The sequence below is a fragment of the Lepeophtheirus salmonis genome, chromosome 12, assembly GCF_016086655.4.
Source record: "Lepeophtheirus salmonis chromosome 12, UVic_Lsal_1.4, whole genome shotgun sequence".
NCBI lineage: Eukaryota > Metazoa > Arthropoda > Copepoda > Siphonostomatoida > Caligidae > Lepeophtheirus > Lepeophtheirus salmonis.
The window spans coordinates 4,526,141-4,554,040 of NC_052142.2; the positions used below are offsets into that span (position 1 = coordinate 4,526,141).

The window sequence follows — 27,900 nt, forward strand, 5'->3', positions numbered from 1 at the left end:
AAAATGTCATAGATATGAAAAGCTGTTCTACCCTTAATCTAGAATGTATTTTGTTAAATTTAACAATGGTATGAAAAATAAACGCACGCATTTAATAATAGAATTTTTGAGGTAGAAGAAAACTAACGAACAATTTTTCTACGATTTTTATACAATAAATATTTCCTTCGCTTGTTCGATGAAAATAGTATTATTATTTTTGTTTAACTGATGGTTTATGATTAAAAGTGAGAGTTATAAATAATTGACAAAAAATTTCAAGAAGGACCTACAATAGAAAACTTAACCAATATATAAATGTAAGACATTTTTACTTCTATATCCGATTATATAATCTTGGACAACTTTACAAAAGATTTTGGTGTTGAATGATATATTAAATATTTTTTTTTAACATTATTATCTTGTTATCATATTGTTTAGTTGTTAATTCAAGGTATAAAACCTATAAACATTCCTAAATATACAAAATATATTACATAAGTAATGTTGTAAAAAAAATAAGATTAATGTAAATCATATACACTTTATATATTCAAGAAAATTATTCTATAATATTCAAGAAACGAATATAATTTATATATAATATAAAGATTGAAATATTATCATGGATTGGTTTGTTTTCCTGAAATGTTTATTAACATTTAGAATTAATATTCAATCTTATTTTTTACATAAATATATATGTGGTTATCCATTAATTTTCATATTTTTAAATTAGATATTATGAGAGAGCTTCGCTTAGAATTTATTGATGATAGTCTTAAGTTCATTTTTTCCGAAGTTGGAATAATTGTCGGCAAACATCCTGGATATTTTGTCATTATACCATTACTTTTAACAGCGTTAGCTGCTACTGGATTCCAACGCCTTCATTTTCAATCAGACCCTGAATATTTATTTTCTCCAAGTGATGGTGAATCGCATTATGAAAGAAAAGTTCTAGAAACTTATTTTAATACCAATTATAGTGATTTTGAACCAAGTAGATCCTCAAGAGTTGGAAGATTTGGTAAATTGATAATTTCATCAAAGGATAACGGTTCTATATTAAGGTAGTATTTTAATTTTAATACTAGATCAAATAGTAGTCTAAATTATTTATAAATTATATATTGTTGATAGTGAGAAAACTTTATCAACTAAGGTTTTAATCATTTTGTTCTGTCCTTGATCTATTTTTTCTAATAAGTAATATTAATGAATAAGAAATTGGTAGATAATCGTACAATGTATCACAAAAAGATAGTGTAATCGAGAAAAATTTGGATAGTTACATTTTAAGCTGTTCAAAGATTAATACATTTAAAAGACATTCTGAAATACTGTTTTATAAGATTCCTCATGATTAGAGATGGGATTTGTGTAAGAGCACGAAGAGAAGGCAGAAGCAGGACATATGGCAATACTGAATTAAGACCATTGTTGATATCAGTTGCCTTTAATATGATTTTGGGGGGAGAAAATGAATTACTACTATTAAGAGGAGAACCTTCCACATTTAAAATACCATTAGGTCAGGTAAAATATTATAATCATTTTTAAATTAATTTATGTTTATTTTATTATGCATTTTTAAATCAATTTACACAAAATATGGGCAAGGATTCTTTTTCTAAAGAGATATGTTTACATACCAACGACTTATTAAATAACAATGGTCAACATTTTTTTTTTTCTTGCATGAACTTTGACGACGTATTCTTATACGTTGACTCTTATAGAGTTTGGGCTGTTGATTCCAACATATGCTTAGATTTCCTCCCTCACATCAAGTTTGAGTGCTATCTGATAACTAATTTTTGTGGATGTTTACATTAAAAGGTTATAATAAGCTCAAATTTGGTGTGCCGATAATTTGAAGAGAACCAACAAACCACCAAGATAGTTTCTACTTCTGCCTTGTATATGTTAAATGATTCAATAAAAAGAAAAAGCAATACATGATAAACCCCAGCATCTCTTCTTTAATACGCCCAGTTCCTCATTCGGACGAATTACTTGAACCTCTTTTGACCAAGTTAGCAGATATTGATGAGGAACCACATACTTCAGTTAATGAAGAAGAAGATTCAGATGCAAATTACACACCATTGGATTTCTTGTTTGCTTAACCTTGTTTGTATAGTCAACCCTGGATGAAAGAGGTGTATGTAAATATCAAAATAGTTACTTGAACGATTGAAATACTGCAATCACCAGGGGTTAATCTTTGTGGATTTCAAATGTGTAAGTTTATTTTGGGTCAACAAGGAGGTGACAAAAAATATCCTTGATTCCTTTGCTACTGGGACAGTAGAGCTAAAAAGGATTACTCGGTTAGAATGGAATAAAATAAAAAACCTTTAAATCAACCTATAGTTCAAAAACTTCATATGATAACCAACAACTAATACCCATTGAAATCAGCAGCCAATATGCAAATAAAACACCTTAAAACAAAAATAATATATACATTTTCTCTGGTGAATTAAGGAGTTTTGGTATGTGTTGTAGTTAGCTTTACTTTAAAAAAACCATGCAAGAAAAATTGTGTTGGCCAGTGTAATGAATAAAATGAAGAAATAACACATTTATCAACCGTTTTTCTTTTCCTTCTCGGAAAAGAAGTTTTTTCTTAACACACATCCCCTCTTTACTTATGATACTATTAAACAATTTCATTGTGTTTGTCAGAATAAAGATTTCAGAGTATCATTTGTTGAAAAATGTTACTTTGATACCAAAATAAGTTATATAAATTATTCTAAATCCAAAAAAAATATTAGTAAACTATTATGTGAGATAACGAACTACACTCCAATTATTAATAAGACCCAATATCTTAATAATGGATTCAATATAAGTAACAATTAAATTTCAATCCATATTAGTCTATTCAGGTGTTTTCTCTGATCAAAAATATAAAATAATATAGTTAATCAAATAGGGATCTCCAGAGTCTAAAAATCATATTTAAGACATAATTCGATGAGTTTTAGGGCAGAAATATTAAAATTATATAATTTTTGAAATATACATAACCAATATCATCATGAACAACGGATCATATCGCCCATTTAATATAATGATAATAACGACACTAAATAAAAAGATAAAATTTCATCAATGTATCGAATGAAATATACCTTATAATTTAGTTATTGGAACGTCCAACGGCTAAACCCACATTTATTTTGGTATTTAAAGCATACAACACGAAAATTACCGTTATAACCAGTGATGTATATAATTTTTACTTTTAAAGTTTTTTTGGAAATGACAGTATAAAGAATTAATTTTCTTTCCTTAATAGTTCTAATTATTATTTTATCCCTGCTTTGTGACTTTTTCTATATAGATCTAATTATATTCAAAACCTGATTAAACATTCAAGAGTGCTCATAAAACACGGAGAGTAACCTTGAGGATTTGTCCTTGTTAGACTAAGAATAGAATTGGGGATCTACGTCCCAGTAATGTCCTTGTTTATTTTATTATCCACCTCCTTCCTTGTCACAACTGATAGTAGCTTATCTACTCCAAAACATTTTTCCAATCGTCAGAGTTATCATATTGATTTTTAATTTTTTTTAAATGTCCATTATACACTCAATTTTTATCACTAGTTATAACCTGCAATTACTATAGATTTGGCTTTAAAATATTTTTTAGATCATCTTTACATTTAAAGTTACGATTCAGAGCCATATTTTGACGTGAAATAACTATTAGAAGTTTTCACATGGCCTTTTTTCATTCATTATTTATTTACAAAAATTAATCAAAATCGACCTTTTTTTGGCTGTAAATTTTTTGAAATTGTAATACAAGGCTCATTTTTTATTTTGGCTGTAACATAAAGCAATTATTTAAATAACATACAAAAATATTAGCTTTCAAATATGACACTTCGTTTTACTTGAATTTTGCGCCATTAAATGATTATTTTTAGGAACTATATTCAATATCAATTTATTAGTCATTTATCTTTCGAATACTAAAATATTTTTCATCAATTTTCTTTGCCTCTAATTTTCATGTATTTAGATATTTTACTTCAAAATATAACTCTGAATCAAAATTATACCCTAACAGCGTGATTTAGAAAAAAAGGAGACTATTAAGGGCAAATGTATTGCAGTTGAAGGTTTTAATGGTCATTTTATTCATCTATGGCGTAAATAATAATAATAATTGTGGGTTTAGCCTGCGGGCGAAAATGCTCTTGCATAGTAAAATTAAAAGAAATGTAATATGAACATAATCTTCAAGATGGTTCTGTTTGTTTTCATGTATTATATTTCCAATTTTGCTTGTATATATTTCAAATAAATTGGTTTAGAATTAAAATAATATTTAGTTTCTTTTGATTATGACCTTTTACCATTATATTGTTTTACATTAAAGTCGGACATGTTAGAAACAACAGTACAAAGAACAAAAACACTTATGTTTTTTTTTTAAGAATATTTCAAGAAACAGTTATGATATTCATTCTGAGTGGAAAGTAATTTTACAGTTCTTACTTCAAATTCGAGGAAGAAGAAATAGAAAGTTCTAACAAAGAATGTTGGGAGAGATCTCCAAATATGGAAAAAGTGTCTCCTCAAACTAGGGAAGATATTTTGTTTATTATGATGGCTACAAAAATTAGGAAAATAGAAAAGACAAAATTAATCAAAGAATTTCTTTGAATACACTAATTTCTATCTCAATGGAGACATTTCAAATATGAAATACTCATACAAATGTATACTTGTGGAGTAATTTTGGGCAGGTGTACTACTTTTCTTTTAGCCAATCTTGCAAATTTCTTTTTTGTTGTCTACATCTTTGATCATTCACATATCCTTGCACATTTTAGACACTCCAATAGAGTTCAGTATTTGAATTGAAAACTAAACGTTTCTTGTCTTGTTAACAAACATACCTGCCCAGAAGTGGAAGAAATAATCAATGATCGTAAATATTTACTGGATTGTAAATTGCTAAATCCGTCCTTAACACTTGAAAATATAAGAGAAAGTAGCCAATCAAACATTTATAGAAAATAAGTGAGAAAACAACTATTGAACAGATAGTTCAAATTAAGCGTCTCCAACAAGAGAGTTGACGTGAATGTAGAACTTGAAGACATCTAGAACTGTCAGAGTTTTGGAAGAGCGTTAGAGATGAAATCGGACATAAAAGCGAATAACACTTCTACATCTTGTGCCTTAGATAGAAGTTTTTGGAAAATGTATAGCTAGAGGTTTAGCAACGGGGAGATAACAAGGATCTATTCAGAAATATATAAAATTGAGAAACTCTTGGTATTCAAACTTATGTATGTACAAGGATTTTAGTAAAACTGATACCTTTTCTTTTTGTTTTAATTTGAGGATAGATAGTGAGAGCATATCCCCTAAATATATTGCGAGCGATAAAATACCAAAAACATCTGAAAAATATACTGAACTAGGTTCCCAATAGCCAAAAAGAAATTAAAGAGTATGTAAATTTATATAAAAGGAATTCAAATTAGCTGGAACAGTATTCCAAGATTTTTTTTGGGAATCAAGGACGAGTACAACCGATAAATAAAAACTATAAAAATAAACATATAATAAAATATTTATAAAAACCGAACTATAACTTTGCTCAATATCTCTTAGAAGATTTTAACAGTAATACTAAACAGCAGATTTGCTAAAAGTATTCCATATATTATCAGTGATTCACAAAAGAGACTCTTGAAACTCCAGACATCCAACGCTCGATATAAGATGCAATAGATGATTTAATAAAAGGTATGTAAAGTTCTTTGTGTTGATGGTAGATTAAAAAAAAAGAGAGCTTTTGAAGCATAGATTTTCAATGTAGTTCATCAGAACCCTTATTCATGAATGATCTTTTTTGTCAATTTATCCATAATTATATATGGAGTTGAGACTATTCAAGGTTGTGAGGTGACCCCATTTCTCCTATCATCTTTCTAATAGTGGCAAACAATCTCCAAGAACGCTTAAAGAATATAAACAATAACAAAAATTTCTCAAATCTTTCATCATGAGTGAGCAAGAAGACAAAAGGCAGAGGATATCAGACCTTCTGGATGCCGAAATTGAGGCGGAAGAGATAATGGACATTGTGAAGTGATCCATTTATGAAAAAGGATGAAAAAGATCTCTCAAGGAAAGAAGGAAGTGGGGGACACAGCTTGAAAAGAGATCCTGAGTTTCTGGGGAACTGAAGAAGAAGATAAGGATGGCCCACAAAATCCATTAATCGACTCGCTAACGAGTTTGACATGGACGAGGGGACAATCGGGAGGGCTGTGAAGAGGACTTAGTGTTGTCTTCTTACACAAGGACCACACGCCATCTGTTGCCGGAAACTCTGAAGGAAAGGAGACTGCAGAGGTGCAAGAAAGTTCGTGTGTGGATCAAGTCAAATGGATCCACAGTAAAAAAATTATCTAACGATAAGATTTTCACTTTGGCGACATCTATAATCGTAGGAGCGACCGTTGGCTTGGGGGATCATCAGAGGAAGTCAAAGAGGGGGGTGGGGTTCTGTACAAAAAATCCGGCCCAAACAATGGTCCTATGGGTCGTGGCGTCCGACGGCCAGAAAATGCCTCCCTTCTTTTTTAAGGCTGGGGAGAAAATCTACCAGGAGGACTACTCCAAGGTGCTGAGGTTCACCATACTACCATGGCTCAAGGCCACCTATCCAGAAGACTACTTTGTGTGGACCCAAGATGGTGCACCCTCACACACATCAGCCAAATATCAGAAGTTCTCCACCAACAATGTGGCTGATTTTTCCCCCGGTTTTGAACCCGTTGGACTTTACTGTTTGGGACACTTTGGAGGAGAAGACTAACCAGACATTTCAACCGAACGTGGAATCCCTGAAGGACACCATTGTGAAGGAAGTGAACAACTTGTCCGGGAAGTTCTTAATCAACTCCTGCAAGGCTTTCCGCCGCCGTGTCGAGGGTTGCTACCAAGGCGGGTTTATTGAGTGGGGATGTTCACAAATGTCGTATCTTAAAGTTTAGGTAGAAAAAAATTTAAAATTTTTTATCAAAAAATTAAATTTTTAACATTTTTCAAAAATCAGTCATTCAGTCCACGTTTTGCTTCCGAACCCGGTATATTATAGGCCTGGGGTATGACTCACCGTCGCTGGCCTTATGTATTGCTTAAGGGTGCTAGTATCAATTAATATTATTTCAACTTTTGTGTGAAGCCTGATATTGCTTAGCTATTTTATTTCTTAATAATTTTTCATCCTTACAAATTCCAATATTGCGGTATTTGTAAATTCTAAGAAATTTATTAATATAATTTATATGTATCGTTAACCTGTTTTAAAAAAAATTGAACTTTCTAAGAATAATTTTCATAGCACCTTGCATGTAATAAATGAATCTCACTCTCAATCTCTCAATCTTGTAATCTTGGAATACTCTCATTAATCTCACTCTCAATCTTATGTTCAAAAATGGTCTTATCAATTTATAATAAAATATTTTAAGAGCTGTTGTAATCATCATCCTCACTTTCCTGATGCATTTCATCTTTGTAAATAATGCAATTGTATGCGTAGAATAGAAATCACTGTGTTTTACTCGTCTAGAAACTATTTCAGAAGAAAAAAAAGACCATTTTCTTGTAGGCTAAACCTTGTAATAGTAACATTGACTTATAGATTAATAACAGTAGATTCTTTAATTTAACTTCCTGGGTTGTCCAATTCATCTTTGGAAGAACTACTTTGAGTCAAGTGTACTTTTATTTTAATTATCACTGAATAAAATAACTTTCATAAAGTCTCAAATAACAATGACTGATCAAATTAAAGGACTCTTGTCAACAGGTGCTTCAACTCTGTGTAAAGTCTAGTAGCTAGTATTCTTTGACCGGATAATCATAATTATTATTCATGAAGGTTTATTATTAATAGTGGCGCTACTCACTGCTGATGTATTTACAATTGAATATAAGTAAACAACACACATGCCCTATTGATCATAAACTCATTAGTGATTATCCCACTCGTCTTATTCAAAATCGTTTCCTTCGTTTGATAGTTTCTCTTTGTGATGACGTGCTCAAAGGTTCCAGCAAATTATTTTATATTCCTTTAATGAGTTCATATAAGAAAATTGTTTAGCTTAAAATAAGTTTTCTCCAACTTTTTCAGGCTAATGCTCCCTTGGCTTCAATGTAAACTTCTAGGAACCCCTCCCCTATAAGCCCTTATAAGTTTTTCTTCGAAAATGAAAATTATTGGATTGTTGTATTTGGTGTAGCAATAGTATTATTAATTCCTCCATATCAGGTTTAAGCTTACCAAAAAAGAAGACTTAGATCCCCATGTTCTGTAATTCTAAGTTTGTTCCTTTGATTTAAAAAAAAGGCAAGGGAATTACACTGAAGGCCAGTTCTACAAAATATGATGATGGAAAACCAATAAAATATATTATCACCTTATTTCATAATACTGGATAAAGGTCTAACACTTTTTTTTTGTCGCCAAAAATCTTGGTATAATACCTTGAACTTTGGGCTTAGTTAAATGAAGTTTTTGGGTACCTTGTATATGGTTGCCTGCATGTCATATTTTCTCTTGCCTGCAAGAGCTACAGGGTGAGGATCGAGAAAGTGAATACCACTGAGGGTAGTCACATTTAATAAAGTAAAACATAACGTCAAAAAAGTATATTGTTATTTTATTGCATACTTCTCTATCTAGTCTAAAATTTTAGAAAGCAACCTTGGAATTTTGTCCGGATTTATCTCGGCAGCCCTATAATTGAAGACTTTCTTCAGTGTTACTAACTATAAGAATGGTCTCGTATATCAATTGTAATCACGATCACTGTTAGAATGAAGAAGGACAGGTTTTTTGTGATAAGAAATTCAAAGAAGTTTAAAGCTTATCAAAGGCATTATAACAAAGAATAATATTCTGAAGAAATTGTCACTGCTAATATATTTATATCCATCATAGATGAGGAAAAGTTGCAATGACAGTCTGAAATGCAACTTCTGATATATGATTACCTTTTAAATAAGATTGCCAGTCATTCGGTGTTCAGCACAATTGACTTGAAAAGTGCCTATTGTCTGATAGCCATTGAAAAAAAAAAAAAAAGGAGTAGATTATCACTGTTTTTGAACCTTGTAGGAAACTACAAATTCACAAGAATTCCTTTTGTGCGTTACCAATGGAGTATGTGGTTTCCAAAGGAATATAGATTTCATTATTTCTACTGAAAAATTGGAATGCAAGTATGCATACATTTATGATATTACAGTATGTGGAAATTGTGAAGAAGCACATGAAAATAACTTAATCAAATTGAAACAAGCCGTTGAAAAGTATAGCCTGGTAATTAATGAAAAAAAAAGTAAATATAAGCTCTTGAAAATAACTCTGCTGGGATTTTTAATAGAAAAGTCAGTCTATTCAGCTGGATTCTGATAGAATACGTCCGTTATTGTGTATTCTTGTCCCAGAAAATATTTCTACATTAAGACGAGTACTAAGAATGTTTGCTTACTATTCCAAATGAGTACAGAATTTTCCTGAAAAGCTGAGACCACTTACAAATATCAATTATTTTCTGAAAGGAAAGGATGCATATGAAGCCTTTAATACTATATAAAAAAAGAAACTACAAATGCAATTCTTCCTGTAGTAGACCCAGAAAAGTGTATGACAGCCCGATGCTTCAGAATTTGCAATCAGAGTGCCTCCAAATCAAAAAGGGAGACCTGTAGCCTTCTGTTGGCGAACTTTAATTTAAGTGAAATTATACATTCATCTACAGAAAAAGGAGCCTATGCCATCGTAGAGGCTTTTCGTAAGTGGCGACATTTTTTGATTGCAAAACACTTTATGGTAATCACTGATCAGGAAGCCGTCTCTTTTATATTCAAAGCAAAACACTAAAGTAGAATAAAAAATGATAAATTCTTCCATGGAGAATCGAGCTTTTGTGTTTTTCATATGATATTACATATAGATCAGGAAAGAAGAACGCTACAGCAGACTTATTTTCCAGAATATGTGCTTCAACTCAAACAATTATATATATATATATTTACTTATTTCATATACATACATTCACATTGAACAGATCTAATTATAATATTTTTTATTATTTTTAAAATAAAAAAAACAATTCCCAGTTAGTAATTTAAAGTCGTAAAAATATTTTTTTTAAGTATTAATGTACATACATATTTCATATATTTCTTCAACTCAAACAACTGATGACCTCAAAATCTTATATGAAAGTCCACCTCATCCTGGAATCAGATTAGCTCACTTTGTCCGGTCTAAGAATCTACCCTATTCCCTAGAAGAGATAAAAGGAGTAGTATATAGGTGTAAAGTATGTCTAGAACTTCAACCAATCTTTTATAAAGGTCATAGTTCGACATTAGTCAAAGCAACTTAACCTATGGAGCGTACTGGAATCGATTTTAAGGGTCCTTTACCCATTTCCAGATCTTCAAACAGATACATTTTGACAATCATATATGAATATTCACACTTCCCATTTGCTTTTCTATGTCAAGACAGGACCTCATCCACGGTAATTAATTGTCTTTCCAAATTATTTTGGTTGTTTGGAATGCCGTCTTACATTCATAGTGACCAACGAGCATCGTTCATGTCTAAAAAGTTAAAACAATTTTTACTAGAAAAAGGAATTGCAATGAGTAGAACAAATCTTTATCATCTCCAAGGAAACGGACAAGTTGAAAGATACAGTAGTATAATTTGGAAAAGTGTTTCCCTTATGTTAAAGACGAGATAATTAAGTCAAAATTGTTGGGATTTGGTATTACCAGATGCTCTTCATTCAATACCCTCTTTATTAAACACTTTTTACAATTGTACACCACATATAAAAATGTTTTATTATCAAAGGAGATCGGTAAAAGGCTCAACAATTCCGTTGTAGTTACTGAATCCAGAGAAAATATTTATATGAAAGGACATGTGTGACGAAGCAACTACGAACCTTTGGTTGACAAAGTTGATTACATCTCAACAAACCTCAATTATGCTGTTTTACGTCTTCCTGAAGGTGATACAAAAACTTTCCCTTTAAAAGATTTAGCTCTGCACGAACAAAGCATGATAGATCTTTCTCATAATACTGCAGAAAAATTACATGAAGTAATTATTGAAATACAAACGGAATATATCGTATAATTTCAGAAAGGATAAAAAAAATATAAGAATAGCCCTTAGTACGGAATCTGAGTGAATGTATGCCCAGGTGTTGCGAAAATCCAAAAGAAATCGACGATTATCAGATTATTTAAGATATTAGGAGTTGGTGAATGTGTTAAATATTTTAATTGTCCCGTTTTTTATTTATAATATACATATATAATGTCACTTAGATAAAAGAAGAGTAGTTAACATCGGGGGACCAAATATGAAATAGAGGTACATATTTATATTAATTATGTTCGTTTGTAGCTATTATTATTAAATCATTATAGATTGTAGATAAAGTCGAATAAAGCCTAAATACGGTTACAACAACCAGCTCGTGGCTACAAAAGCCAAAAGAAAATCAATCCAAGAATTAACTACTTTACAAAATTAATACTCGCCAATTTATGTTACTTTTTTTTAGTTGTGTCAATATAACTTGTAATTGTGGAAGAAGAATCATCCGAAATTATTTATTCCTTGCAAAATATAATAAATATAAATTAATTAGATGTATTAAAATACACTTAAAAGCTGCCTATTAAAAAAAAATCTTTTTAATTACATATATAAGTTTTATGTTGGATGAGCTTTACCCTACTAGGATGAAATTTGAAATTGACAACATGGCTTATCCTATCTGATGATTATTTTTAGCATTATATAAAAATTTGTATTCTCATCTTCAATCTCAGTGGTAGGAGTATTAAAGTTGATAACTATTTATAATATGCTTATTGTTCATTCGAGTGTTCGATCTACAAAAATAATTCTACTTTCTAAGCATTTATTTTGGAATGACTTTGAGAGTCTTATAATGTTTTTCACATTTTCAATGAAAAAAGGGGCATAAAAATCGAAATAATAATTATTTCGTAATTTCAAGTGATAATTGAAGTGTATTGAAAGTGTAATTGTCGTTAAGGACTGTAATGGACGAACTCAGCCTTATAATTGGAATTGATATATGTTTATCATTAGTCATTTGTTTCTTATGTATATCAACGACATTTAAGGACTAAGATTGATCAAAGAGTTTTCTTAAGGTAGAATATAAATTATAGTTGACTTTAGGTAAAATAGATTCAAGACTTTCGATGATGTAGCTAGAGGATGAGAACTCCTTCGATTTCTCAATGATACATACTTGAGCTAATGATCTATACGATTATAATTACTATTTTGAACCTTTATGTTCAAGTGTATCTCCACAATCAATGATACTTCAGTTAATGGAGATGAGATACAAGAAGTGAGCCAATGATCTAAAAAAAAAATACTAATCACAAATATTGGGCAAAATTTGAATTCAAATTGTTTCTACGGAAGTATCGAATATGACACCTAGATAAGTAGTACTGCAGTTTCAAAGAACTAGCTCAAAACTCCAATTTACAAGAAAAACTCAAAATGACTTAATTTCTAATTTGAAACGTCGAGTCAAAAATCAATATGTCAAAAAAAAAAAAAAAAAATTACAAAACCCACTTTTAAATGAAAAATAAACTCTTGAAATGTGTAAAAGGATCGAAACATTAAATACCAATCAGATGAACATCGTGAATTTAGCCAACAAGTAGATCCATTTGTAATATTGAACGCTTAAAAATTATTATCGAAACTGAAATGAACGGGCAATGTACACATACACTGAATGTGTATTTGCTCGGATAAATATATTTTCATCCAAAAGATAATAATATTCTTGCTGGCGATGCTATAATATTAATCATTTTAATAAAGTTCTACAGATTGAAGAAAATAACATTTCATGATTCGATTAGTGTAAGGTCCCTGGAATATGGATTTGTGAAGTAAAAATCTACACTGAATAGATACACAGATAAAAAACGGAATTATACACTAAATATATAAAGTAGCTAAAACTCTAAGACCACGTTATTAATCTTATTTGTTATATCCCAAAAAGGATGCACTCTACGCCTAAAGATGAGCTTATAATTATGTTTTATCCTACAAATAAATAGGAGTATGAACATACGGTCAACACACAAAACTCAACTAAGGAAATGCTTTCTTATTAGAAATATACGATTTCATTCAAAGGCAGTACTTACAATTATTTTTACTTCCAAAATGAATACGGAAGAATCATAAAGAATTTAGAAAAATAATAATATAGCAACCAAACCGAAAACAGCATCAATTTATTGACAATGAATCCTCAAGAGGGTAGATTGGCTTGATTCAAAGTATCAGGAAGATGTCTCCAACCAGTTGTATCGGATAAAGACTTAATCATTTGACTCTGTTAGATATATATTGTTTCTAATTATCATGATGTTTTTGAATCCATAAATACACGATTTTGCTATCAGTCCACGCTTCTCTAAGGGGAATGTAATTAACAATCTTTTAGTGAATATAATCAATGTTACATTTTTCTACAATATAAGTATTCACTGCATCATTCACAAGCTTAGCTTTGACTGGATCCTTGAGAAAAGATTCCTCTGTCTCCTTCAGTTTACAGAACGCAGATTGAAAATTATTTATAATTTTGCATCATTTTCTTTATAACAGAGTTTAATGGTATATGTGTGTTTTTTTTCAACTTTATACTTTCTTTGAAGTGATCAAGTGCTATTTGATCAATCGCGGAGTAAGTTTCAGCATCCTCTGAGAATTAATATCAAGTGAATCCAACATTAAATAACTTGAAATATGGCTTGATAATCATGACAATCCAGATTGATATAAGGTATTAGGTTTCCGGGATTACGAGCGCAATGGCAAAACTGCTTCCAGCTAGGACATATCCAAGATAACTATAATGTAAAATGATTACAAATCAAGGTATAAGAATCTGTGTTAGGTTCGAAAATTTATGATATCAAGAATAACAAAACTGTTAATGAATCAGAAAAGAGTGGAATGTATATGAGGAGAGAGGGAATGGATTATTATCATTGCAATGAGGCTACCACTCTTGTAGAAAACAACCACAACCACAGTAGGAGGTAATTTTAATATGAAACTCAAAATGAACAGAGACAAAAAAATGCAATAAACTCCATCCTCGATCCACAAAAGTACTTTTGTCAATTTTTAAGTCCTTGGGTTATAAACACTTAAGATGTAAAATTAACAATTCAAGAATTGCCTTCTTTACTATTCTCAATAATTCTAAGCCAGTATTTTCAATAATCGAATATCCCAGATAAAGTGATTCGTCGGAGAAGGACTTGATTCTTATGGTGTTATAGATGCTAAACTTTCAGATTACAAGACAATTCACCTAGTATTAAAACACCACTTGAAGGAACTAAGAAATAAAACGAATTGGATGCTTAATTCCAGTATCGTGGATGATCCTGAAGGTGATATGAATAAATCTTGAAAATAATTCAGTATGTATCCCAAAAGCTACAGTATTGGGAGGGGAGTTGGTGTTTCTACTTGTGCAATCAATGTTAGCTAAGATAAAGTTAGGTTAAGAAGGAAAGGTTCTTTTTTGCAAAAAGAGAGAGGGAATACCTAAACAAAATCGAATCTATTACCATGAGCATTCTTACTGACGAAAAAAACAAAACATGTTAGACCAGATGTATAAGAAAAAAAATCTAAAATAAAGAATCAGAATGAAAATTGAAAATATTGTTTACCTATTTCATTCCAGACTGCAGTGTGTGCGGCAAGAGAATACTAGAAATAAAAAACAAACTATTTGTATATTTGATAATAATGAGATGAAATTGGATGACCACATAATATATCTTTAGTGAGGTCAATAAATTCTACTCTACACTGTACTCATATTTTGAATGACAGAAGGATAATAAATGAAGAAGGTGCCTGACAAATACAATTTCCATTTGTGAGGGCTTGAGGATTAAACCGAGCGATAATGGTGTGATATCAGAAGTAGATAAAGATTCAACACAAAACCATCTCGACATGCTTGAGATCCAAAATTCCATTGTCAAAAATACGAAGCTTAATAAATCCCCTCGGTTATTTGGTTTTACGTTCGATTTCTACAAAAATACGTTGATCTCTTTAACCGTGTTCTACTCAATTTTTACGTGAGGGTAATATATTTTGAGGTTTTCCTGAATGTGTATCGGAAAGACGGATCGTCTTGATAGCAAAAGCTAACAAGGGCCGTGCATACCTGAAGAATTACCAAACGTTAACTATGTTAACTCTATTTACTAAATTTTCACCTTTGTGTTCACTAACAGAATAAGTAGGATGACGTACACATATATGCATACCTCCTATTATGGCTTTCTAAAGCATAAACTTATGATTAACGTTCCTTTCTCTGTACAGACCTTCCTCGAATCATCGAATAACATCTCTCTGATTACTCTAGATGTTGCTAAAGCCTTTCATGAATTCAGCATTGGTACACTATATCAGATAAGATTATGAGATTTTATAAAGATAATGGTTGAAGTAATTTTAGCGGCTTCCTTTACTATTGTGAGGTATGGAAATCAAGCTACTTTTTTTCTTTGACAATAGAAGAGGAGTAAGGCCAAGGGACACATATTTCTTCAAGATATCCATTAGGAGGACTAAATCGTTGACTTTTTGGCAATCGCAATACCTCTTATATCCTCTCTCTAACTTCCGGATTAAATATTAATCCAGAAGAAAACAGAAATGCAGAAATGGATTGGTCTCGCCAATCGGGATATTCAAATATGTCGCCATGGAATGAGGTACAATGCAACTCTGACAGTTTAACAGAATAATATTGATTTAATAAGTTTACAACTACGCAATTTTCTCTCTCCTTTTCCTCAACTGGAATTTTAAGTTTCTACGAGCCTTCTGTTGTATTCCATTTTTTTTTTTTTTTTTTACAAAATAGTCTGAAGGATCTGTAAACAGATTGAGAAACTCTGTTGAAGTGAGCAATTCAATGAGGATTTCTTCTTATTTTTCATGACACTTAGTTCAATTTAAAAATTTCTTCTGATAACTACTACTATTCACGCACACTAAATTTATATTCAAATCATTGACGTTTAGACGTTTCATAAGACTTTTCAAACATCTGGTTAGTTTAGTGAGTGTGTAGGCTCTTCTTCTTTTAACTCTGTGGATTTTTACGTCTTCAAGAATTTTTGCCATATTATTAATATTATTTTGTTTTCTCAGGAATAGAGTGAGAGAGAAATCAACAAACACAACCTTCTTTTGTAGTCAATTGATAATTTGACAACGTATTAATACAAAAAAAAACTTCAACAGAAAAGAAGATAATGGGCGAGCAATTGACAAATGTGGCTGAACTGGATGATCTGTGTACGCTGCAGGGAAGAGAAGATCCTTTAAATAATTATAGTAATATAATTTTTTACTGAAACTAAATTTTTCTATTGACGCTTATAAATTAAGTCGTTGAATTTAAAAAAAGATGCACCATATAATAATTTCTTCTACAATATATATAACTCAAATGATCATTTATCGTGGAGATCTGGTATGAGAAAATCAAAAGTGTATTTGATATAAGTATCCATCTCATATACTGAAAAGAACGACAGGAGTAAAACACCTACTTTAACCCTCTTCTAATCATAACATGATCCACTTAGATGCTACATAGAGTTTCAAAAGAAATCGATTTGTTATTGAAAGTTAGATTTTGCAGGAACAATTTAAAAATATAATTCAAAAAGTGCTTCAAAAAAAGTTTTACATCTTGTTATCAACAAAGAATATTGTTAAGTGTCTAAAACGTACTCTTCGAATAGCTTTTAATATGTTTATTCAGAGAAAAATAGAGAAACTTATACGTTGTTTTGCTTGTTTTGCTATAGCGTTTATTCCCAATGTTTTCAACTCTTTCAAAATATATGAAGTGGTATAGGATGAATGGAGTAGCAAAATGATGGCGTGAAATAACTGAAAAAGAGAAAGGGCGCTACACCCATCTCAGTAATTTAAAAAAAGTCGTTACAAAAGGAGCTGTTCTTGGTAAAAGCGAAAATTTTCTTAGGTATTTTGCTGATCAGTTTCAATAAATTGTAAGTTGCAACAGAATATATTAAAAAAGTTTTAAAAAGGAACGACTTGTGGGCTTGATTGAATTACTATGGAGGTTTTTATTTGTAAATCTATGTGTGAATCAATGAACTTATCTTGGATAAAAAGACTACTTTACTGTGAAGACTTCCGGGCTAAAATAATTAAGGAAAAAATTATGGAAGTAATATAATACAACTTTAGGGACAGAGTTTGCATGGGACAAAATGAACTCCTTTCAGTGATTAAAAAATACAGGCCGTTTTGCTGAGATATGGGATAATCATAGGTTCTGTTCTTCCCATTCTTGTCCATAGTGAGCCATTAAATTTCCATCCTAGACGAAAGCTTAGAGTTAAGTTTGCAAAGGAGATACACCGAACTTCAGCTAGCCGATTCCCCTGGCAGGAGTAAGTAGGCTGTAAGGACTTCCTACAGGCGTGAAGGGCTAAAAAATGTTTCACGCAGTCTAGGAGGGGCATAAGTCAACTGTGCCTCCTATTCCATTTTTGTTTGCTTTGAGCTGTCTGAAAAATCAGAGGTCCCTTTGATGAGAAGAGTGGAGATACTTAATCTACAATGTCAACGTTTGAGGTGTAAGTCCACATATAATTTTCCAAAATTATTTTAAGGATGCAAAAAAAAAAAAAAATAGTTTAAGATACCAACAAGAGGGGAACTAACATCGAAACTTCATTCCACCTCTTTTATTGTCGCACTCGTGTCGCCTCAGTTGTAATTAAGTTTTATATCTTGAGGCATTATAAAGAGAAATTGATTCTCTTCTACTGGCTGGTCTCGACGTTGGCAAATATGGAGGAGGCTTTCAAGATAGAGTTTATCATAGCCTTAGTTCAGAAGATAAACTAAAAGTCAAAGCTCTACCGGTGCCGGTGGGATTCAAAAATTAGTAAAAAGAGTTCTAATAGACCTTGCTTATTTTAAAAATTATGATCTAGTGTTGACAAACAATTGGACTCTATTAGCAGTTTATCGTAGGGTAAGAAGAACAGAAGATAAAACACTATTACATACCATCAGCCCACACACCATAATTAGTGGCTGTAGTGAGATCGTTTGAAAATAGAGGATCATCGATTGTCTATCAAATCCCCTGAATTCGATTTTTTTTTAAATCTTAGAAGGTTAATTTCAACTGCGAAAGGTTACGGCTGATATTAATAAGTTCTGCCATATTCTCACATGGTTACCTTGAAACGTTGTATCAAAGAAAAGTCCAACTGTTAGACAAGCCTGTAAATACGATGGGATAAGAGAGTCAGTTCTTAATACCATTGAAAAATCAAATTCACAACTTTTTGATGAGATTTCCAATCAAGGCAACTCTTGGAGTGCCCCTTTCTCTATCTGAAGGAACTCTTAGAGACAACTCGAAAAATTGAAGTACCAGACGAGATAGTTCGTCATAAATTAAGAAATTCTTGCTCTTTGGATTTATGGCCTGTTCTAATGTCTGATAGAGAGGACTCTCTCGAAGTACTTGGCACATTAACTGCATTATCTACTAAAAATGAAATACATTCCTCATGTGGAACAAAGATCATATCAAAATAAACCTTGTGTAAGTCAAGTAAAAGCTTGCCTCTTTATGTATGACCTCTTTCCATTTAAATCAGAGACCGAAAGTCTTCTTCGCTCACATATTTTGCAGGATGGAGGCTCAACCAATTAATGATATTTCTGCAACTCATAATTTCGTTAATGTGTGGATCTCAGGATTTGCTGGGCCATTATTCGTCATCACGGGTCGAGGTTTTCAGTTTGAAGCTGCATTGTTCCGTCACCTTCCAAATTAGTTAGGTTTTTATCGCCTGAGGATCACTTCGTATCAAACTCAGTTCAATGGAATTATCAAGCTTATTCACCGGTCTATTAAGTCTGCTCTCTTTGTGTTGTCAGGAAAATTGGTTTCTGCCACTACCTTGGGTTCTTTTAAGTATTAGAATGTATCCCAATTACCAAATAATTTATCCTTCTACAGCAGTTACTGGGATGGCAATGATGGTTCCTAATAACATGATAGATAGTCAAAACTGGGACAATCGATCCTTAAATATATCTTATGTAACTGACCTTGCAGAACATCTGCGCCATGTCGACATTGTCTCTCTTTTTTCTAGATCTAACCATTCATCTCAGTCTATTTATCGTTCCAATGCCCTAGACCATCCTGATTATTTTTGGGTACAACTCGATCATGTCAAAGCCACTCTTTAAGCTCCATACATTGGACCAGCAAAGGTCATTTATAGGAATCCAAGAAATATCTTTTTGAAATTTCTATCTAGAAAAGAAGACTCCGTTTGTATAGAACGTCTCGATTAATAGGAAATATTCTTTTGCTAACCTCAATACCATCGAACTAGAACTTACTAGCAAAAGTAAATGTTTCTAAGAACTTCCCCTTCTACCATCTCATCTCCTAATCTCCAGTAGACTCCTTTACTTGATCCTTCCTTATCCCATTCAGAAGTATCAAGGAGCAGAGTTAGAATTTGCTTCATAAAGTAGGATGATTACCTTAATTTTTTCTTGTTTTGCTGTTTTGAGTCTGTTCGTTATTATTATTTATTTACAATTAAGGTATATTATGTCCTGAGTACTGCTCTGCTCTTAAAATGTCGTTTTTGTAGTTTTCATATAATTTAATGTACTTATATATATATTAACCATGTAGATATTCTTCTTGAGTATCTACGATAGAGAAAAGATTAAGAAAAAAATCAGTTCTTTACCAACATTCCTCTTACTTACCGTCAATCAACAGTCTGTATACTCATGAAAGACGGAGAGTAACACTGATGGTTTATTGTCTAGTTAAAATTGTCAATATGGGTTATCACATCCATTATTAATATTATTGTTATGTAACTACGTGTACAATTTTGACAAAGATCAATATACAATTTATTACTAGGAAGTCGGCATATTATTTTCTTCCGATCTTACCAATTCTCCCTTTCAAAATAAAGATATGATTTAAAGCGTGTATTTTTCACTTCCACAGCTCTTAGAAACAACTTACATATTGAAAGATGATTGATGTGGTAATCCAAGTTAAGTCCTTGTTGGTCTTGATGTAGCATAAAAAATTGACAATGGAGTAATTCTGGCGCAGATGTAAAGTAGGTTTTGTGTTTTTTTTCTTCTCTTCGTCTAATAGCTGAACTTAGCCAATCCAATAAATAGATAAGTCAATATAAACTTTCTCCTGGTACATGTAGAATAATAATAAAAATTTAGTTGTAAATGTACATTATTCACTCACTCAAGAAGTTTATACCATTAACAGTGTTGATAAGTATCAAAATATAAAAAGTGAAAAAACCTCCTTTGGTTTCTTTTTGTTCTTTACATACCAGCAGCGCATATTTTTGATACTCACAAGTATAACAGCAGTACTTTCGGGTGTTCCTTTAGAACTTTTCAAGTTATGTTATATTTGGTTGACGTCAATTTATTAGTTGCATGGAGTAAAATATGATAAATATTTAGGTATTTACAGAACAGCAGATATTAATAATTTAATATGATTTGCAGCTGTGTTAAAACAGTTATTTGTAATTTGATTTTGAAACTATAAAATCTAGGCTTTTGTTTTATTTTTCTATTTATTTATTATTATTATCTTTAGAATGAAAATATGGGAAGAAATAGAATCCTTAAATTTCCTTATCGAGAATTTTGAAGTTTTTTCTTTAAAAGAATGCGATGAAGTAAAATCAAGTATGAAGTTGAATTTCAAAGATCTATGCGCTTCTCATCAGGGTAAATGTTGGAGAAACAAAATATTAGACCTGGGAAAACATATTACAGAAATTGAATCTAAAGAAATAAAATTAACTTTCCCTTTATGGTTTGATCCAGAAACATTCCAAGGATATACATTTAACTTTTTCTTCGGAGGTGTTATTTTAAGAAACGATTCCACCATAAAAAGTGTCACTGCTGTTAGTCTTTTTTATTTTTTAAATTCTCAAACTTCAAAAGATATTGAAAGGTAAATCTTACTAATAATTATAATATAATTTTTGTTATAAGATAATTTCGTTTCTAGAGGAGCCAAGTGGGAAGGAATGTTTCTGGCCACAGTTGAAGCCCAAAGTTTTAGTTATATTAAAGTTGCTCGTTTTTCTAGTTTAACATTAGAGGTTGAACTTGAGAATAATACTAATTCTGTTATTCCTTTTTTTGCCTTGAACATTGGTATAATGATTGCATTTTGTATTATTACGTGTATGATGACAGATTGGGTGAAATCAAAGCCTTTGCTAGGACTATTTGGAGTTATATCTGCAATAATGGCTACACTATTCTCTTTTGGATTTATCATTTATTGTGGTGTTCCTTTCATTGGCATAAATTTAGCTGCTCCATTTTTAATGCTGGGTAACCAACATTTGCTGTTATTTGTAGAATTCTATAGTCATGATAAATTAATTAAATAGGTATTGGAATTGATGATACGTTTGTGATGCTCGGTTCTTGGAGACGTACATCAGTTCATGAAACAGTTCCTGCAAGACTTGCACAAACGTATCGTGACGCAGCCATAAGCATTACAATTACAAGTATTACTGATATGTTAAGTTTCTGGATTGGTATAATCACACCATTTCCTAGTGTAAGAATATTTTGTTTATACACCGGAGCATGTGTTGCTTTTACTTACCTGTGGCATATTACTTTTTTTGGTGGTTGTATGGCTATAGCTGGCTATGCAGAAAAATCAAATAGACACTCGTTAACATGTTTGACAGTTATTCCAAAATCCAAAGCAGGTGAGTGTATTAAAAATCCTGATGTAATTAATAGATGTAATCCTATTCCTTCTAGTAAACTAAATTTATTAATTTTAGTTCATTATTAGAATAAATTTCATTTTTAAATCTCGTTTATTGATCAAAATGAATAATTTTGAAACTTATTGAATAATATTTTAATATAGGGTTTTCCTATCGCTTGTAATACTCTGTCAAATAGATAAATTATAAGTACAATTTTTTCAATCAGTAGTGTTTGTTTGTAAATTATTACTATTACTTATTCGAATTAACTAATCATAATCCTATTTTTATTTAAGTAAATAATAGAATTTAAACTTTTATCAAGCCATTAATTATATATTTCCTCATTTCAAAAATGGATAATAGTTTGATAATAGTACATAGAAGTATTGCATTCAAGTAATAGGGTAGGTTGGGGTCTAATTAGTGTATTTTTGTTCAGACCTTGATGTTTTTGATCACCAATTCACTTCTTCTATACAGATAATGGTTTGTTGTGTGAGAACAAAATCAAAATCTGCACGATACACCCGTTATGTTGATTGCAACCTTTGTCTGTCTTGTCCTAACACCATTGTCAGTCTTAGTCATATACTACAAGCATGCGGTATCTCTCCGTAAAGCATGACAACATTCAGATGAAGCTTATATCTTCGATTACAATGAAAGACTTCAGTTGCACAAAGTCCAAAATATACCGTGCTGCATAGTCTTTTATTAAAACTGACATAATCACCCTCAGAAATGGTTTTAGTATACGTCATTGGCCCAACTATCATATTTAATGATTGGAACCACTAAAATCAACAAATGTGTTCACAGATGCTAAGATGGCCGTATTGTCACACCTCAATCTACCACCCAACATCCCGCATAAGGTCGTCCCCATTGTTGCAAATTGGCGGGTTATCGTCTTGGTAAATTCAATGGCTTTCCTCAAAGGTAATCTACGTATTACTACCCCTTAAATTTCTAATCTACAGTTACACATGCTGTCGGAGGGGTATCTAATTTTTTGTTTGTTCATATAATCTCTTTTATAAATTTGATGAAACTTATAGATTTTGTTGTAAAGTTTATATGGGTTACACTAAAGTATCTTTAAGAAAATTTGATAATATTTGGAACTGAAGTGTTATGAACAAAAAACTGAAATACACACATTTGACCGCACACACCCTACTCAAATTTGATTCTTTCAAGTTCGACTTTATTATAGCTGACAATGTTCTTTCAATTTTTCGAACTTGCCCTAAATATTTTTTGGAAAATTCGACTTAACTTTAATTTAATTACTCCAAATTCGAAGTATTTGAGTAATTTTAAGTCAGAATTCTAGTATCACTCAAAATGACTGTAAAAAACTATAACCGGTACTTATTTATTTAAAGAAGAGTTGATGCATTAAACAAAAGTAACAGTATTGCATTTGTTAAAACTCTCAAAAACTCAAACTCAACCTAATGTAATAGTTGGTATATTGTACATTTAAATGTTTTACAAAATTTGTAAGTTTTCATTTGAACACAACACTGGTACATATTCATAACTTGGGCTCTAGTGAAGAGAATAATTTTAGAAAATCAAAATTCAACAAATATAAGGTGTAACAAACTACCTTTTCCTTACTAAAAATGCAAGTAATGGTAGAGATTCGCAGAACCCTGTATAAGTGGCATCACTGAGAAATAAACGATTACATAATTTTTGTATTTGTAAAGTCAAAAACCATCTTTGTTGTACCTAGATGGAATTTTTATTGACCTATTAGAAAAAGTATTGTAAATGATCGGAAAATCCTATCTATCTAACTATATATCTATACATATATATGTTTTTTTTTTTTTAGAAAGTAAAAATTGGTTGTATAGAATATTTTGTAGCGGTGGAATATCTCCTGATGATCCCTTCAATAAAAAAGATAATGCAGAAAATGCCATTATGGTTATTTTCAGAGACTATGTAGCCAGAGCAATCAACAATGGATATTTTAAGATATTTGTACTTGTATTTTTTTACGTTTTACCTTGTTATAGCAGGATGGGGAGTTTCCAATATTCAAGAAGGTTTAGAACGGAAAAAACTAGCTCGTTATGACTCTTACTCGGTTGAATTTTATGAAATGGAGGATACTTATTTCAGAGAATACCCATATAGAGTTAATGTAACGTTAATTATTATTCATACAATTTCATTTTAAAATATTTCTTCCATACTAAGGTTGTGTTAAGTGGACATTTTAACTACTCGAATTTACAGGTTCAAAATGATGTGGAGAAATTATTGAAAAAATTAGAGAACTCTTCATTTGTTGATCATGTGTATACTGAATCATGGTACAGGGATTTCTTAGATTATGTGAAAAGAAATAAGGACTTCGCTGAATTAGATATTTCTACGGAAGAAAATTTTATATCAACACTAAAAGAAGTACGTATTTGTAAAATTTCTGTGTAATATATAGAATTATCGAAAAAAGGGTTTTCTGGCTTGTAAAGCTATTACCTTCTTGATAATGTTGAATGGTGAACAGCATGTCCAACAATATTTAAACCAAAAATTAGTGAGTGGTGGTCAAGATTCATGAGCGAAAGTGCTTTCATAGATTTAAAAAATGAGTAAAAGAGCACTCACTAATCTAGATGAACAAAAAAAAGCTCTTTCACTAATTAAAATTTTCAGGAAATTGTCTTTTCTATAAAAAGGTAATTAAAAAAATGAGAGCACCCAATTGAACAAGAACAGGAGTGCGCTGTAATAAGATAGAGAGAGATTGCTCACCATTTTGGGATAGGTAGGGCACTCAGGATTGCTTGAGCAGTACTAATGCTTTTCTTTTTAACATTAAAAATGTAATATATGTTTGCCTTTTTCTAAAAAAAAATACATATGTTTTACTATTATCTACTTACAATTTTTTGTAGTGATTGATGATTGCCGGGAATCTCTCTTTTGCGACAATTCTAGTAACATAAATGTAGTTTCTTAGTTCAGTATGAAAATACTAAAGTAATACATTCTGTCCTTGTGTTCAAAAGGATCTATATGTTTTAGAAAATTTAAGTAGAAATTTATTTCTACATATACGAGTTCAATATCATTCACTTGAATATTAATACATTATAAGTATAATTAAATTTTTATCAATGAATGACTATAAAAATAAAAATCTTTAAAAAAAAACAACTTATTATTTCTCCAATTAAATAGGTATATTTAGGTTCTGGATTTACACATTATGTAAAAGATGTTCATTTTAGTACGGATAATAAAAGTATTATAGCGTCACGATTTTTAATACAAGGAACAAAAATTTATAATACAAATGATGAAAAAAAATTTGTACAAGAATTAAGATACGTTTGCCTTACTTCTAATTACAACGTCACTGTATTTCATCCTTATTTTATCTATTTTGACCAAGTAAGTAATAATTTAATGTTAAATATTACATTTTTAATAAATTATTTTTTATATATAGTTTCTTATGGTATTACCTACTACCATTCAATGTATCACAGTTGCAGCGTTTGTAATGATGTTCATTTCACTTATATTTATTCCAAATCCTGTTTGCTCTTTATGGGTTGCTTTTAGCATCATTTCAATAGAAGTTGGAGTTGTGGGGTTTATGACTTTATGGGGAGTTGGCTTAGACTCTATTTCCATGATTAATCTTATTATGTGTATTGGCTTTAGTGTTGACTTTTCTGCTCATATAAGCTACCACTATATGTCATGTGAAAAAAGCTTTACGGATAAAGAGAGAATACGAGATTCAATGTATGCTTTAGGACTTCCAATTGTACAAGGAGCAATTTCAACCATTCTTGGGGTTGTTGGCTTAGCATTAGCACCGAGCTATGTGTTTATTACATTTTTTAAAATGGTTTTTCTTGTTATTGTTCTCGGAGCACTTCATGGTTTATTAGTACTACCTATTCTACTCTCAATCTTTGGACCAAGCTCTTTTAAAAAATGTAAAAAAGAACGTAAAGAAGAAATACAGCCATCAACAGACCTCGAGACGTTACCATATTCAACCACCTTGAATGAAAATACACAAAATAGTATGAAAGATTATAGCCAATATCAAATCAAAATTCCAAGACCTTCTACTAAAGTTGATAAATATTTTGATACAACAAAGCTACATGAAATGTATACAAATACGGGTTATGAATCTGAAGAAATCTACGGTAATGACTATTCAATCAAGAAAGACTATTTAACTAATTAAAATTGAAGACTATACAAAAATAATTTAAATGTGTATATGCTATCTATATGTATTTTACGTTGACAATGTATTAAAAGTAAATAAAATCTGTAATATTATTTTTTATAAATATATTTTAGTATTTCTAATATCCACATATTTGGTATATTATGTAATTTCTGGTTGAACATTGTTAAACAAACAATAACTATTACAAATATATATTTTCTGTCACACCAAGAGCATATTGTGTTTCAAAATTGCAGACATAATTTAGTTTCACCGGTTCATTAAAACGTATAGGAAGTGAATATTTTCTATTTCATTCATATATATGACTGTCCAGTAATAATTCATAATAGGACGAGGCTTTGAAGAAAAGAGATAAAACTGGCTTCATATTCAGTAATTTTTTTTATTTATATTATTAGCTTTTATATACACTGTTCTAATAATTTTGGGAGTTGCAATGTTATTCCATAAATAAATATGAAGTTTTGTCTAAGTATGTGGTTATTAGATGTGGTGTCATGCATTTATTTTACTTGATGTTTAAATTCAATCGATAGCATAATAATAATGTTATATATATAATTATCCAAATAAAGATTTAAAAAAAAAAGAATTAAAAGGTAAAAAATTGTATCTGGTTTATTAGGTTCAACAGTTCTATCAGTTCCGGTTTTGGTTATTTCAATTCACAAATCTAAATATTGGTTAAGGCTTAACAGTTCTAGTCTCAGTTCCAGGTTATATTACTTAAGCATTGTATGTTCAGATTACCGATTATTAGATAGATAGTACTGGTAAAATCAACAAAACACATATGGTGGACATAATGAGATATGAAAATTATAGCATCTACTTACTAAATATCATGCTTGAGATAGTTTGCAAAAGGTGAAAAAATGAAATTATTATATTTATTTCAAGCAGAAATAGGAACCATTAATAAACAGATTGCCCATATTAGTATTCACTTGGTGTTGTTTACCCGACTTCTACCCCCCACATCCTTTCAATTTTTTTTATTATATAAAAAAGGTAGATTTCCTTCAATATATTTTAATAGATGATTACATTACTTTTGCAGAGAAAAAATATAGTTTTATGATTTGTTAAGGAGAACCTGTAAGTACTATTTCTCTTTTTTTAAATTATGTTCATTGTATTCTGATCTTTGTGACGAGAGCGTCTCCTTCCAAAAGAAAGTCTTCCAACTCGACTTAATCATGCAGTCTAAGACTCGACACTTTGCTTGGACACGAAAGCTAAGATTCGTGACTCGACTTAGATTCGAAATTCATTTTAATTTTTTTACTCGGTGTAAGGTATCTTTTATTTTCAGAGGATTCGCACGGGACTGATCAAAGTTTTCAAAAAAATTTGGCTTGTAGGAAAAACTTGAGACTTGACTCGGACTTGTATAATGACTACTTTCATAATCTAATTTTTTCTATACATACATTATAAAACCTTTATTGGATGAAGAGTCATTTTTGAGAAGATAAGGCAATGATGAGAACGTTCAAGGGAGACACGTTTTGCAAGGCGAGAATGATCAAGGTGAATACGTACAAGATGCAAGGTTCAAGGCAAATCCTTCAAGAACAGATCTTTATTTATATAAAAATCAAGGTATTACATTCAAAGAAG

The 27,900-nt window shown here is 30.8% G+C and overlaps 1 protein-coding gene across 1 annotated transcript; it reads left to right on the plus strand.

Moving 5' to 3' along the window:
• Window positions 1–98: 98 nt before the first annotated feature.
• On the plus strand, window positions 99–27,900 carry LOC121127180 (patched domain-containing protein 3-like). The gene is given in 10 exon segments (XM_040722528.2): window positions 99–299; window positions 722–1,055; window positions 20,873–21,238; window positions 21,296–21,627; window positions 21,687–22,019; window positions 23,875–24,047; window positions 24,049–24,189; window positions 24,246–24,455; window positions 25,236–25,448; window positions 25,507–27,900. Coding segments are annotated over 9 exon segments (2,856 nt in total). The 5' UTR covers window positions 99–299; window positions 722–726; the 3' UTR covers window positions 26,266–27,900.